Below are 16486 nucleotides of genomic sequence, written 5' to 3' on the forward strand. Positions count from 1 at the left end.
TTTTTTGCCGCCTGTCTCCTCCTCTGATACCTTTCCTTCATGTCCCAGTGAACACTGTCAACCCAGTTTACCCCCTTTACTCCCTCCTACAGAAACCTCTCATACCCTCTGCCTCTCCTCTTCACCTTCTCCCAGTCACCCTCTGCCTGTCACCCTTTCCATCCTCCAATGCCTCTCCCTGGCACCCACTGCTACTCCCTCTCACCCTCTCACTGTCACCCTTTTCCTATCACCCATTGGCTCTCCCTTTCACCAACTCTCCATATCTCTGTCACCTCCCCTTCCCCTTTGCTTCTTCTCCGTCATCCTATACCTTGCCCTGACACCCACTGTCATGTGGCATATTGTGAACTTGGGGTGGGGTGGAGGAGTGGGCCCAAAGCATAGTTTTGCACTTGGGCCCACCACTCACAAGTTCCGCCACTGCATGTGTGTGTGTGTCAGGGTTTGTGGAGCAAGGCCTGAAGGGGCATCTTGAAGACTGTGGCCCCGTGAAGGTATGGTATCCTAGGATAACAAGTACCCTCCCATTGCCCTTGAAGCCAATAGAGATTTACATTGCAGTTGTCATACAATTAATACAAAAAGCAATGTTTCTATTATTTATAGATTACAAACTAACTAACATTTACAGGGCATCTAGAATTGTATTCACAGCATTTCACTGTTCCCACATTTTGTTATGGTACAGCCTTATTCCAAAATGGAATAAATTATTTTTTCCCCTTAAAATTCTACACACAATACCCGATAATGACAACATCAAAAAAAGTTTTTTTTGCAAATTTATTAGAAATAAAAAATTAAGAAATCACATGTACGTAAGTATTCACAGCCTTTGCTAAATACTTTGTTGATGCACCTTTATTGACAATTACAGCCACAAGTCTTTTTAAATATGATGCCACAAGCCTGGCACACCTACTGTATGTTTGGGCAGTTTTGCGCATTCCTCTTTGCAGCACCTCTCAAGTTCCATCAGGTTGGATGGAAAGCGTTGGTGCACAGCTATTTTCAGATCTCTCCAGAGATGTTCAATCGGATTCAAGTCTGGGCTCTGGCTGGCAGGGGTGTATCTAGGGGTCTGAGCGCCCCTGGCAAAGTATGGAACTGGCGCCCCACACCTCCCCCATCTAGAGACACAGAGGGAGGAGTTACATATAGGCTGAGGTCAGGGACACTGAGGGAGAATTACAGGGAGGGTGCAGGTACAGTGGCAAACGCAGGATTTCTAGAGGGGGGTTTCCAAATGCAGTACACAATCTCCCACTCTGCGGAACGTTGGAGCAATTGTGGGAGTCTTGGGGAGCGGTAGAAGAACCTAGTAAAAACCCTGGACATTAATGTATACTGTATGGAATATAGTTTTAATATTTAACACTATAGATAGTCTATAGTATAGGCTGTATCACACATTTAAATAATATAAATAAGTGGTCAGGAAAAAGATTAAACATACCATAATAAATAAATAAATAAATACACAAACATAATAGAGCCAGTCCTGCACTTTTTAAAAACACATTCTCCCACCTCATGGTAAGGCTCCTGTCTTTTCTTCCTGGTAGCTACTCTCTTGTCCAGTGTACTGATTGAGGATTCACGCAGCAAACTTGGTAGAAGAAGATGCTGCCACTGGGCATGTGCAGCAGCTCTGCTCTGTCCCTTACACTGCATTATGTGGTGGTAGCTCTAGTTATCGTGTTATATACCATTGCTATTGTTTTCATAATTTGAGCCACTTTCCAAGAGGAGGGGGGTTTCCGGGCAATGAGGTAGAGGGCTTACAGGGAGGGTCAGGGACACTGAAGGACAATTACAGGGAGGGTGTGGGCAGGGACACTGAGGGGGAATTACAGGAGTGTGCGGGCAGGGACACTGAGGAGGAATTACGGGGAGGGTACAGGCAGGGACATGGAGGTGGAATTACAGGAGGGTGTGGGCAGGGACACTGAGGGGGGAGTCACAGGGAGGCTGAGGTCAGGGACACTAAGGGGGAATTACAGGGAGGGTTCGGGTAGGGAACATGAGAGGGAGGAGCTACAGGGAGGCTGAGGTCAAGGACACTGAGGGGCAATTACAGGGAGGGTGCGGGAAGAGACACTGAGAGGGAATTACAGGAGTGTGCGGGCAGGGACACTGAGGGGAGAGTTACGGGGAGGCTGAGGTTAGGAACACTGAGGGGCAATTACAGGGAGGGTGCAGGTGGGGACACTGAGGAGGAATTACGAGGAGGGTGCGGGCAGGGATACTGAGGGGGAATTACGAGGATGGTGTGGGCAGGGACAATGGGGGCAATTACAGTTAGAGTGCGGGCAGGGACACTGAGATGGAATTATGGGGAGGATGCAGTCAGGAAGACTGAGGGGGAATTATGAGGAGTGTTTAGGCAGGGACACTGAAAGGGAATTATGGTTAGGGTGCGGGTAGGGACACTGAGAGGGAATTACAGGGAGGGTACGGACAAGGATACTGAGGGGGAATTACGGTTAGGGTGCGGGCAGGGACACTGAGAGGGAATTATGGGGAGGGTGCGGGTAGGGACACTGAGAGGGAATTACGGGGAAGGTGCAGGCAGGGAGACTGAGGGGGAATTATGGGAAGGGTGTGGGCAGGGATACTGAGAGGGAATTACAAGGAGGGTGCGGACAGGGACATCGAAGGGATATATGCACACATACATACAGTTAAAAACTCCTCTCTAAGTGTGGTGGCACTACATGTCCCAGCAAATCCAGTTGACAAGGTGTGCTGGGACTTGTAGTCTCAACACAGCTGGACAGGCCGTCCTGGTCTAGATACCTCTCCATACAGAGCTCTATGTAAGCTGTGATCCAGACTGCCAGGATAGACCATGCAGTGCAGCTACGGTACAGAAGAAAATGTACAGGTATGACCATGCTGCACTGCTGACTGGTGCTGATTGTAGTGGCTGGTGTCTGGTGACAGACCGCATGGGACCAATGAGAAGGGGAGCGGATGAGGAAAAGGAGGTGCCTCGCCCCTCCCCATACCTGGAAGTGCCCCGCTCCCCGGCTATATTCACCATCATTGTGACTGTAGTCACAGAGGTGGTCATTCCGAGTTGTTCGCTCGCTAGCAGTTTTCAGCAGCCGTGCAAACGCTATGATGCCTCCAACTGGGAGTGTATTTTAGCTTAGCAGAAGTGCGAACGAAAGGATCGCAGAGCGGCGGCAAACTTTTTTGTGCAGTTTTAGAGTAGCTCAATACCTACTCAGCGCTTGCGATCACGTCAGTCTGTTCAGTTCCTGTTTTGATGTCACGAACACTACCCTACTTTCGCTCAGCCACGCCTGCGTTTTTCCTGGCACGCCTGCGTTTTTTCGAACACTCCCTGAAAATGGTAAGTTGACACCCAGAAACGCCCACTTCCTGTCAATCACTCTGCGGTCAGCAGTGCAACTGAAAAGCTTTGCTAGACCCTGTGTGAAACTACATCGCCCGTTGTAAAAGTACGATGCGCGTGCGCATTGCGCCGCATACGCATGCGCAGAAGTGCCTTTTTTTGCCTAATCACTGCACAGCGACCGAATGCAGCTAGCGATCAACTCGGAATGATCCCCTGAGAGTGTCAGAGTGCAATACACTTCTGAGAGTCCGGCAGTGGATGAGCACTGCTAAGGGATATACTCAGTGAGGACCACTATGTCATTCTACCCCCTGGCGCGTGTGGCAATGCTGGGCGGCGCCCCCTCCTTGTCCGGCGCCCCTGGCAAGTGCCATCCTGGCCAATAGGAAGATACACCCCTGCTGGCTGGGCCACTCAAGGATAATTCACAGAGTTGTCCTGAAGTCACTCCTTTGATATTTTGGCTGTGTGCTTAGGGTCGTTGTCTTGCTGAAAGATGAACCATTGCCCCAGTCTGAGGTCAAGAGCACTCAGGAGCAGGTTTTCATCCAGGATGTCTCTGTACATTGCTTCAGTCATCTTTCCCTCTATCTTGACTAGTCTCCCAGTTCCTGCCACTGAAAAACATCTCCACAGCATGATGCTGCAACCACCATGCTACACTGTAGGGATGGTATTGACCTGGTGATGAGCGGTGCCTGGTTTCCTCCAAACATGACGCCTGGCCTTCACGTCAAAGAGTTCAATATTTGTCTCATCAGACCAGAGAATTTTGTTTCTCATGGTCTGAGAGTCCTTCATGTGCATTTTGGCAAACTCCAGGTGGGCTGCCATGTGCTTTTTACTAAGGAGTGGCTTCTGTCTGGTCACTCTACCATACAGGCCTGATTGGTCGATTGCTGCCGAGATGGTTGTCCTTCTGGAAGGTTCTCCTCTCTCCACAGAGGAATGCTGTAGCTATGACAGAGTGACCATTGGGTTCTTGGTCACCTCCCTGGCTAGGGCCCTTCTCCCCCTATTGCTCAGTTTAGATGGCCGCCAGTTTTAGGAAGAGTCCTGGTGATTCCGAACTTCTTCCATTTACGGATGATGGAGGCCACTGTGCTCATTGGGACCTTCAAAGCAGCAGATATTTTTCTGTACCCTTCCCCAGATTTGTGCCTCGAGACAATCCAGTCTCGGAGTTCTACAGACAATTCCTTTGACTTCATGCTTGGTTTGTGCTCAGACATGCACTGTCAAGTGTGGGACCTTATATAGACGGTGTGTGCCTTTCCAAATCATGTTCAATCAACTGAATTTACCACAGGTGGACTCCAGTTAAGCTGTAGGAACATCTCAAGAATGATCAGTGGAAACAGGATGCACCTGAGCTCAATTTTGAGCTTCATGGCAAAGGCTGCGAATACTTATGTACAAGTGATTTCTTAAATTTTTAATAAATTTGCAAAAATCACAAAAAACTTTATTCATGTTGTCATTTTGGCGTATTGTGTGTAGAATTTTGAGGGAAAATGTTAATTTGTTCCATTTTGGAATAAGGCTGTAACATAACAAAATGTGGAAAAAGTGAAGCGCTGTGAATACTAGATGGATTGCATGTGTGACACAGGGTTTCATCAAATCCTCTCTGTCTCCCTTCCATCACCCTCTCCCCTCTTCCTTTTCTATCATTGTCTCACTTTCTTATCTTCCCACCAATTTCTGTATTATTATTTTCTACTGTGGTGTGGATTGTTGGGTCAACAGTAACTAGGTCGACAGTCATTAGGTCGACCACTATTGGTCGACAGTGACAAGGCCGACACATGAAATAGGTCGACATGGAAAAGGTTAACATGAGTTTTGAAAAAAACATTTGGTGTAATTTTCTGCGTAAAGTGACCAGGAACCCTAGTTAGTGAACCATGTCCCCTCGCATGGCTCGCTTCGCTCGCTGTGCTTCGGGCAAGGTGCCTCGCTTCGCTACCGGTGCGCTCGGCACAGGTTACTATTTCCAGTCGTAGACCACGTGTATCGTAAAGTATGAAAAAGTTAAAAAAATTAAAATGTGAAAAACTCATGTCGACCTTTCCATGTGTCCACTTTTTAAATGTCGACCTAATGATCATGTCGACCAATAGTGGTCGACCCAATGAGTGTCAACCTAAAGACCGGATACTTTTCTACTGTATCTGAGTATCTGCTTAATGACCCCCACGCCCCATCACAAAACAAGAAGGTGTAGAGTTGTGGTTATCGTAACCAGTGGTGCTTGGGATGAGAAATGATTATCCCATATGAGTGCATGTGGCATCTATGATATTAGCGTGGTATGGTAATCCGGTATAGATTACCACCATGGCGCTCACACCAGGCATGAGAACCACGGTGGTGTTTAGTTCAGCTCATGTGCGTCTGCACCTTGCACCGTCGATGACAGTTGGAGGTAGTCTTCCATTGCATCAACGTTACAATAAAATGACCAGGAATGCCAGTTCCAATGCATCTTTACATAGGATCGCATGACTATATGGTAGGATATCGAGGCCATGTATGGCAGTCCAAGCTGATTGGCTAGAAGTACTATACAAGCCAACATTCCTGAAGAACATTTTTGGGTAGACATGAGGAGAGATGTATCAATGCTTGGAGAGAGATAAAATGGAGAAGTTGCCCATAGCAACTACTGTACCTGTAATCAGGTTCTAACTACAGGTTAAGTATCCCATATCCAAAATGCTTGGGACCAGAAGTATTTTGGATATCGGATTTTTCCATAGTTTGGAATAATTGCATACCATAATGAGATATCATGGTGATGGGACCTAAATCTAAGCACAGAATGCATTTATGTTTCATATACACCTTATACACACAGCCTGAAGGTCATTTAATACAATATGTTTAATAACTTTGTATATTAAACAAAGTTTGTGTACATTAAGCCATCAGAAAACAAAGGTTTCGCTATCTCACTCTCACTCAAAAAAATCTGTATTTTGGAATATTCCATATTTAGGAATATTTGAATATGAGATACTCAACCTGTATTATTTATAAGACTGAGCTAAATAAATGACAGAAGCTGATTAATTGCTTTGGGCAACTTCTCAACTTTATCTCCAAGACTTGATACATCTCCCCATAAAACATCCACATTTAAGGACCGCAGAATAGTGATTTGTGATGGGAGTGTCGAGAAACTTTGAAGAAGTGTTGTATAACTAAAAGCGCTTTTTTAAATATAATACTGGATTTTTCCACAGATCCCCGTTACAAGCAATACTACATATTTATACCTCTTTTTCTCTCTCCAGGTATTACCATGTAAGAGCTACATTAAAGATATCATCCAAGACACCTCACAAGGTGACAGTCTCCCTCGTTGGGCAGAAAGGTAACGAGATAACATCACATGCCACATTACTGTATGCAGGACACCCAATCAGAGCGGTGAGGCAGCTTTCTCTACTGGCTCCCCAGCCTGCAGCCAAGACAGTAAATGGCTGTCAGCTCAATGATTGGTGGATGGCTGGTGCTATCCACCAATCAGAGTGCAGTATTCTCTACCTGCCTCCCAGCTTGCAGCCAAGACAGTAAATGGCTGTCAGCATTACTGATTGGTGGATGGCTGGAGCTATCCACCAATCAGAGTGCTGAGAGCCATTTCCTGTATGGATGATGATGTAAGTTATGATTTGTTAAAACCAATGCATATCTATGAATGGGTGGGTAGAAGCCCCCCAGTGAATTGCTTTTTCCAGGGCCTACAATGCTATTAAGACGCCCTGAATGTATGTAAGTAATTCAGTGTAGACTTTGACATTTATTTATTTAATATGGCGGAAGCAGCAAACACTAGTCACCAGAATTGTGCTTAATTCATTTAACATTCACTAAATTGATTACAAATTTTAAGTGTGGTGAGTTAGGGTAATAATGATACAACCGAATAACTTGACACATAAATAATACACACTGGGCAACATGCTTCCTATGGTATAATTACAGTCTGCTTTTACATTTCCTTTGTAATCTGCAATGAAATAATTAAACAGTTAATAGAATTTCAAAAGGCATTTAAATCCAGTTACTGTAATGTCAATATGAGACACACAGATTAATGAATGATCTGAGGTTCCTTATATTAAAGGCAAGGGATAACTGCATTTACTGTGCAGCAATCTGACACGCAGGTTAGACGGTTCTACCGCAATACTGTCAATACTAAACAGGAGTTTATATAGCTGTAAATGAGATTGAAACAATATGAATACATACGTCATAATAATCTATGTGGAGACATACGAGGTGTGGCTATTAAATAACGAGACTGTACTTGTAAAAAATAAGCCATACTGCGTGAGTTTAAAGAGATGGGGGGGGGGGCGGGGGGCAATGCAGATCTGATCGCAGCAGCAAATTTGTTAGCGGTTGGGCAAAGCCATGTGCACTGTATTTGAAGAAGTTGTGTTTTTCCCGTGCGTCGTAAAAAAATGCTTAGTTCAAAAGTAGAGCAATGTGTTAACTTAAAATGTATTTATTAAATTGAACAAATGCCCAACAAATCTTTCCATATGCTAAGCAATGCTTACGGGGCAGATTGTATGAGTGCGCGTATGTTTGAGTGGCGCGAAAGATATAGTGACGATCAGAGCCGGCCATAGGGATAGGCAAACTAGACAATTGCCTAGGGCATTTGATATGCCTTGGGGCATTATCAGCTTCTGCTGATTAAAATGATATGCGGCATGCCTATATTCTGTATGTAGCATTTCATATGCAGATACAGCCACAGTCTCACACAGTATATAGGCATGCTGCATATCATTTTTATCAGCAGAAGCTGCTTGTGCATCCTAGCCACATAGCAATGCAAATAAGATGAATTTTCATTAAAAAAAGGTGCCCGACGTTAGCATTGATGCAAGATTTGTGAGGACACATCTGTATCCAAGCAGAGGCAGAGGTCACAGTGTTAGTGGCAGTGTGAGTGCTGTGTGCATGTGAGTGGGTTGGTTGTGATGTGCAGTAGTGTTCGGAATATGTGTAAGGAGCATTATGTGTGTCATGTAAAAATGCATTAATAATGTGCAACATATGTGTAAAGGGCCACTATGTGTGTCATTGTGTGTATAAGGGCATTAATAATGTGCGGCATATGTGTAACAGGGTACTACTGTATGTGTGTCATTATGTGTATAGGGGCACTAATAATGTGCAGCAAATGTGTAGGGGGCACTATGTGTGTCATTATGTGTATAAGGGCATTAATAATGTGTGGCATATGTGTAACAGGGTACTACTGTATGTGTGTCATTATGTGTATAGGGGCACTAATAATGTGCAGCAAATGTGTAGGGGGCACTATGTGTGTCATTATGTGTATAAGGGAATTAATAATGTACGGCATATGTGTAAGGGACATAGGGCCTAATTCTGAGTTGATCGCAGAATCAAATTTGTTAGCAGTTGGGCAAAACCATGTGCACTGCAGGGGGGACAGATATAACATGTGCAGAGAGAGTTAGATTTGGGTGGGGTGTATTCAAACTGAAATCTAAATTGCAGTGTAAAAATAAAGCAGCCAGTATTTACCCTGCACAGAAACAAATTAACCCACCCAAATCTAACTCTCTCTGCAAATGTTATATCTGCCCCCCCTGCAGTGCACATGGTTTTGCCCAATTGCTAACAAACTTGCTGCTGCGATCAACTCAGAATTACCCCCATTATGTGTAGAAGGGCATTAATAAAGGTTGTCATAATGTGTAAGGTGCATTATCTTTATAAGGACATTAATGTGTCTCATATGTGTAAGGGGCATTACTGTGTGGAATTGTGTATAAATGCATTACTAATGTGTGGCATTATGTGTATAAGGTGCTCTACTATGTGGCGTTGCATATAGAAAGGGCACTACTGTGTCGTCTAATGTGAATAAAGAGCAATAAGGTGTGGTGTAATGTGAATAAGGAGCAATTCAGTGTGATGTAATGTGAATAAGGGGCTCTACTGTGAGGAGTAATGTTTATAAGGTAAAGTAATACTACTGTGGGATGTAATATGAAATATGGACACTATCGCAAGATAAAATGTGAATAAAGTTGCAGTACTGTGTGGCGTAATTGGAATTGGTTACTATTGTGTGGCCATGTCCCTTCCCAGCAAGAAGATGCCCCTTTTTTGGCTGTGCGTCAAATGTGCGAACTGTTCCTATTTAAAATATAGGGGGTACAAGGACTGCTATGGGTGAGGGGTGATGGTGCTGGGAAAGAGGTGCAAGGTCAGAGGCAGAACCAGCGGTGGTGCTAGGGGACACCAGCCAAAATCTTGCCTAGGGCATCATATTGGTTAGGGCCGGCTCTGGTGACGATCGTGAGGATGTCGTAGATGAGGAACGTCCCGGAAGGCCTTGCACATCACAAAGAAACAAAAACCGGAGAAAAGCGCTTAAACTGACCGTCGCTCAGCATCAGGATGACAGCAGAAATGGTAAACATCCACAAAGACACCGAAAGGCAAGATTTCCAACAACAACATAACATGAAGATGGATCCATGGCTTCTCACTGCCGAGCAGAAAGAAAATCCAAAGTGAATTTGTACAGACATTTCAGAACAAATTCAAATGGATTTGTCTTTTTTAGATGAAGTTATTAATTGTGATGAAACACGAATCTTAACGGTGCGATCCTGAGACAAAACACCAGTCCATGCACTGGAAACACCTTCATCACCGAGAATGAAGAAAGCACGTCAAGCTAATCCAAATTCAAAGTCATGTTAATTGTGTTCTTATAGCATCAGTCTCGTTAATTGATAGCCACACCTCGTATATCACAAGCGGGAGTGAATATTGACTGAATGCACTAGTGAGCTTTGGCTGTATGTGCGGGTGGTCTTCTGTATGCCGGCTCTTGGGATCCCGGCGCACAGTATACCGGCGCCGGAATCCCGACAGCCGGCATACCGACACTTATTCTCCCTCGTGGGGGTCCACGACCCCCCTGGAGGGAGAATAAAATAGCGTGGCGCACGTAGCACGCCACCGTGCCCGCAGCGTGGCGAGTGCAGCGAGCCCGCAAGGGGCTCATTTGCGCTCGCCACACTGTCGGTATGCCGGCGGTCGGGCTCCCGGCGCTGGTATGCTGGTCGCCGGGAGCCCGACCGCCAGCATACCATACTACACCCGTATGCGCAAGTATTATCTGTGTGCACTAGTGAGTATTGGCTGTATACACTAGTGAGTATTGGCTGCATGCATTGGTAAGCATTGGCTGTATGCACTAGTGACTATTATCTGTGTATAATAGTGAGTACTGGTGGTTGTGTGCACTAGCGAATACTGGCTGTATGCACTAGTGAGTACTAGCTGTGTTCATTAGTATTTGCTGCATGCACTAGTGAGTATTAGCTGCATGAACTAGAAAATATTGGCTGTGTGCACTAGTGAGTATTGGCTGTGTGAACTAGTGAGTATTGGCTGTGTGCACTAGTGAGTATTGGCTGTGTGCACTAATGTGTATTGGCTGTGTGCACTAGTGAGTATTGGCTGTGTGCACTAGTGAGTATTGGCTGTGTGCATTAGTGAGTATTGGCTGTGTGCACTAGTGAGTATTGGCTGCGTACACTAGTGAGTACTGGCTGTATGCACTAGTGAGTATTGGCTGCATGCACTAGTGAGTATTGGCTGCATACACTAATGAGTATTGGCTGTGTGCACTAGTGAGTATTGGCTGCATACACTAGTGAGTATTGGCTGTGTACACTAGTGAGTATTGGCTGAGTGCACTGGCTGTGTGCACTAGTGAGTATTGGCTGTGTACACTAGTGAGTATTGGCTGTGTGCACTAGTGAGTATTGGCTGCATACACTAGTGAGTATTGGCTGTGTACACTAGTGAGTATTGGCTGAGTGCACTGGCTGTGTGCACTAGTGAGTATTGGCTGTGTACACTAGTGAGTATTGGCTGTGTACACTAGTGAGTATTGGCTGAGTGCACTGGCTGCATGCACTAGTGAGTATTGGCTGCATACACTAGTGAGTATTGGCTGTGTACACTAGTGAGTATTGGCTGCATACACTAGTGAGTATTGGCTGTGTACACTAGTGAGTATTGGCTGAGTGCACTGGCTGTGTGCACTAGTGAGTATTGGCTGTGTACACTAGTGAGTATTGGCTGCGTACGCTAGTGAGTATTGGCTGCATGTGCTAGTGAGTATTGGCTTGTGCACTAGTGATTATTGGCTGCGTACACTAGTGGGTATTGGCTGTGTGCACTAATTTGTATTGGCTGTGTGCACTAGTGAGTATTGGCTGTGTGCACTAGTGAGTATTGGCTGTGTGCACTAGTGAGTATTGGCTGTGTGCATTAGTGAGTATTGGCTGCATGCACTAGTGAGTATTGGCTGCATACACTAGTGAGTATTGGCTGTGTACACTAGTGAGTATTGGCTGCATAAACTAGTGGGTATTGGCTGTGTACACTAGTGAGTATTGGCTGAGTGCACTGGCTGTGTGCACTAGTGAGTATTGGCTGTGTGCACTAGTGAGTATTGGCTTGTGCACTAGTGAGTATTGGCTGCGTACGCTAGTGAGTATTGGCTGCATGTGCTAGTGAGTATTGGCTTGTGCACTAGTGATTATTGGCTGCGTACACTAGTGGGTATTGGCTATCCAGTATTCAGTGGCGGGCAGCTGGCGGGGACTTTTGATTCGTACTGTGTCACTAACCCCTAAACCTATCCATCCCCCTAGTGCTTAACCCTAACTCTCCCTTATCATGGCCTAACCCTGACTCTCTAATGCCACAGTCTAACCTAACACTCCGGTCCTTGCAGAATATCAGCAGTTCACATGCTGACATTCCACATGTCAACATTGTGAACATTAGGTCGGCTCCTGTGTCAGTGAAACACAGGACATCACACCGCGCAACCCTCAGCTAACTGAATTGGGCCCTAAGAGTGCAGAAGCTTCTCGTCCATTCACTGCATACCTGGAACTTTAAACTCCAAGTGGTGGGATATATCAAGCCTTGGAGAGAGATAATGTGGAGTTGTTGCCCAAAAGCACAGGTTTCAGTGACGCGCAGTGAACAGTGCAGCAGGAATGCATCCAATATATAGGCTTGTCTGCTGGAAAACAAGGGTTCCATTCAGATATTAACAAATGCGGACCCACTAGGGGAAGCTGTAACTACAAAACGAAGGAGACAGATAAAGGGCATACAAAGGCTTGATGATTGCAGAAGGGTATGAAAGTGACCTTGCCCTCTGAAATCTACAGTAGTTATCTTATTCTTGTAGCATGCTGTGACTGAATGGCTACTTGTGCTGAAGGATACAGGAGCAGAGCTGAGCTTACACTTGTCTCATACAGCGGCTCCTAATGCCCTAACACTTTACCAGTAGCTAAAACTAATAAAGGCCACACTTTCCATAACTGCAATACATTTATGGAGCTTCTGGAGAGGATCTAGGAGCTGAAGGAAGATTATCTATGTGTGAGCGTGAGATTTAATCAGTTTATGCTTCACTTGAGCAATCAGAGAAACGAATACTAAAATCCGTCTCTGGTTTGGCAGGCTCTGAAATTAAATGAACAGCAAATTGACTGTGTTGGGCAGTAGGAGATTCAATAACTCAGAATGTATTTGGTACTTACTTTGCTAAATCTCTGCAGCCTGGCACTGACTTTCAGCACTGTGTAACTCAGCGATCGGCATCCCGCGCTGTCTTCATGGACTGCGCTGCGTCTGGCAAGACCGGGTTTTACAATGATAGGGAATTAGGAAATCACCCATAGGGTTACACTAGTGCAATGCAGACAGGGGACTCAACACCAGTGGGACATATCTGGCTGAAGAGGTTGGGATGGTATCGGGATCCCGTGCTTGGAATGCTGGCAGTCAGAATACCGAGAGCAGCATTCTGACACTCAGAATCCTGACTCCTACTAGATATCTATGCTCCCCTAATCCCTAATCTCCCTAACTCTCCTTACCGGCATCCTGTCACATCCCCCCCCCCCACAGCCTAGCCCTCCCCGGCAGTGCCTAACCTCCCCTCCTCAAAGCCTAAACCTAATCCTCCCTCCCCCTCAGCCTGGCCCCAACCCTCCTTGGTGTTGCATCACACCCCCCCTCCCCGCAGCCTAGCTGTAACCTCCCCCCACCCTGCAGCCTAACCCTAACACTTCCCCACAGCCTAAACTGATGCCCCCCAGATTACCTCTGTGCTGGCCCGGCAGTTTTTCGTTCAGGATCCTGTCGTCAGCATTGCGATCCATGACTGATCCATGACGGGAGCCTGGTATCAGTATTCCGAGCAGTGTCAGGATTGCAGCGTTAGTATTCTGACTGTCGGGATCCCAAACACCGGGATGCCGACTGAATCCTGAAGAGGTTATCTCAAGATATAACATGACACTGTGCCATATCCGCCTCAACCCATGATGTCATGTGAGAGGGTTGGGCAGCAGCAGTATAAGTATGGGGGGGTTAACCGTTGAGGGTCACCTTCAATGGCATAATTGGTGGCTAACCTCGGAAGTGTAAAACCATCAGCAGTGGATCTCTCTATGGTTTCACCCACCAATAATCATCCTTGCTCTATTACTCAATGGGCTGCAGGCCAATCAGAGGTGGGGGTGGGACATCAGGGGTGCAATGGGGGGAAGAGCTAGGAACTGTGTTCCAACACCACGTAAAAAAAATAATAATCGGGGGATTCTATAGCATTGATGGTGGAGAACAACTGAATCTCCACCATTGATGGCAAAATAAATGGCAAAACTATTGCACATGTGCAAACCATTGGGAAAATGTCCACCATGCCATGTTCCTGGTGATTTCTGTCTGCAGCTGCTGCAGGACTCTAGAGGGGTAAGCATAATTATATGTATGCAAGGTGTGCGGTGTTGGCTCTTCTGGACCTAGGGGCCCATGTTCACCGCACACCGTAAACCCATTATAAATATGTCAATAGTTGGAGCAATATCTACATTAAAATAATTTTCTTAACCTTGATAACTGTAAAAAGATTCTATGTCTTACTGTAAGGCAATTATTACAGATTATGCAAACTGAACTTCGAGACATCTTGTAGGAATTAACTTGTAAACGGCATTGAGTCAGAGATACCCTAGAGTCATATGTCTATCCTTTTAATGAAGTACCAGAGAGCTGGATCATTAAACCTTAAAGTCATTCTGCAAGCTGGACATCAAACGGGAAAGAGATGTCTGAATGGATGTGCACAACTCTCACCTTGGTGCGTTGGCACAACTATCTATGTAAATAGGACATACGTATACTACAACAGCTAACAAGTGCAGATGAGTAACAACGAGATGTAATAAATAGTTATTTTAATGTAAGACATATATCCGGTAAGGAAACTTCAGACATTGGGGGTCATTTCGAGTTGTTCGCTCGTTGCCAATTATCGCAATGGAGCGATTAAGGCAAAAATGCGCATGCGCATGGTACGCAGTGTGCATGCGCTAAGTATTTTAGCACAAAACTTAGTAGATTTACTCACCTCCGAACAAAGAATTTTCATAGTTAAAGTGATCGGAGTGTGATTGACAGGAAGTGGGTGTTTCTGGGCAGAAACTGGCCGTTTTCTGGGAGTGTGCGGAAAAACGCAGGCCTGCCAGGATAAAACGCAGGAGTGGCTGGATAAATGGGGGAGTGGCTGGCCGAACGCAGGGCGTGTTTGTGACGTCAAACCAGGAACGAAACTGACTGAACTGATCGCAGTGTAGGAGTAGGTCTGGAGCTACTCAGAAACTGCTAAGAAATTTCTATTTGCAATCTGCTAATCTTTCATTCGCTATTCTGCTAAAATAAGGTACACTCCCAGAGGGCGGCGGCCTAGCGTGTGCAATGCTGCTAAAAGCAGCTAGCGAGCGAACAACTCGGAATAACTCCCATTGTATCTTTGTGAGGGTATTAGTTGTGTGTGTGTGTGTGTGTGTGTGTGTGTGTGTGTAATATTACTGAAGACAGGAGAGCTCTGCACTGGCTTGTATGTCTCAATTACCTACTATTAAATATGTCCTGCTGTACAATGAGATTAAAATGGTCATCACAGGAAGAATTTCTCACAGAACAGCCTCTAGGTAGTCTTCATTACACACAGAAAATGCTCCTTTTAGAAAAACCTAATATAATTTACAGACCAGATGCTAATTATTTAAATATAAAATATTATAAAATACAAATATCATATTTTGTTGTTTCTTTGCTGAGGGTTCACTCATGTGGTTCTATGTACTATCTGCACTGGCCACACTTGTGGGTGAAAGAGATGCTACACATTTCAAAGTGGAGAGAGATAAACTATTGCCCAATCAGCTCCTGTCGTTTTCAAACACAACCATTAACACGGCAGTTAGGAGCTTATGGGCTGGTACTTTATCTTTCTCTAAGGTTTGATAAATCTCCTAAGTAGTGAAAACAATAACAGACAGTAATATATAAACCCTCTATTTATTATTATCAATGGTAATTGCAGTAAGACGGTAGTGTATACCAATTATTATCACCGACCCACAAACGCTCTACAAAGTACCCCAACCTTGTCTTTTGGTCTGGTATCCTGGCTATTTGCTCCATCTCAGAGCATCTATGATGTTGTGACCCAAAAGTAAAATACATGACCCGGAGCCCTAAATACACTATGGCTAATGGAATCTAGGGGGGTGGCTTACTATCCCGGGAGTCTAAGGAAACTCTCCGAAATTTGTCACTCTCCTTGGCATTCCCTCAACAGTAGGCAAGAACATTATTTTGGCCCATTGCCCCTGCCTCCTTGGGGCAACACTGCTTGGACTATATGAAGGCCTTGGTGAAAAGCATAGAAAATAAATGTATTTGGTAAAAGTCCAAGAGGGTCCAAGAGGGTCAACACAACACAAACCTATACATTATTGTTATATGGGGGTGAAACACCACTTTAATGCTCTTTGTTTTTTCCTTCCAGATGACGTTGGAGAATATTCACCGTGTGTGTACGATAATGTCGTGTACAGCCGGATATTCCAGATACTGTATAGAAATGAAGACATTGATATTAATGATGTCATGCTGTTCAAGGTGCACCTATTTCTGGATGGAGAAAGGGTT

The 16486-nt window shown here is 45.2% G+C and overlaps 1 protein-coding gene across 1 annotated transcript in view; it reads left to right on the forward strand.

Moving 5' to 3' along the window:
- FAM135B (family with sequence similarity 135 member B) overlaps positions 1-16486 on the forward strand; it is a 344975-nt gene that overhangs the window by 170175 nt on the left and 158314 nt on the right. Inside the window, exons 3-4 of the mRNA XM_063921224.1 lie at positions 6670-6749; positions 16344-16483. Of these exons, the coding sequence (XP_063777294.1) occupies positions 6670-6749; positions 16344-16483 (220 nt within the window). The remainder of the gene's footprint in view (positions 1-6669; positions 6750-16343; positions 16484-16486) is intronic.

This window comes from Pseudophryne corroboree, chromosome 5 (assembly GCF_028390025.1).
Source record: "Pseudophryne corroboree isolate aPseCor3 chromosome 5, aPseCor3.hap2, whole genome shotgun sequence".
Lineage (NCBI taxonomy): Eukaryota > Metazoa > Chordata > Amphibia > Anura > Myobatrachidae > Pseudophryne > Pseudophryne corroboree.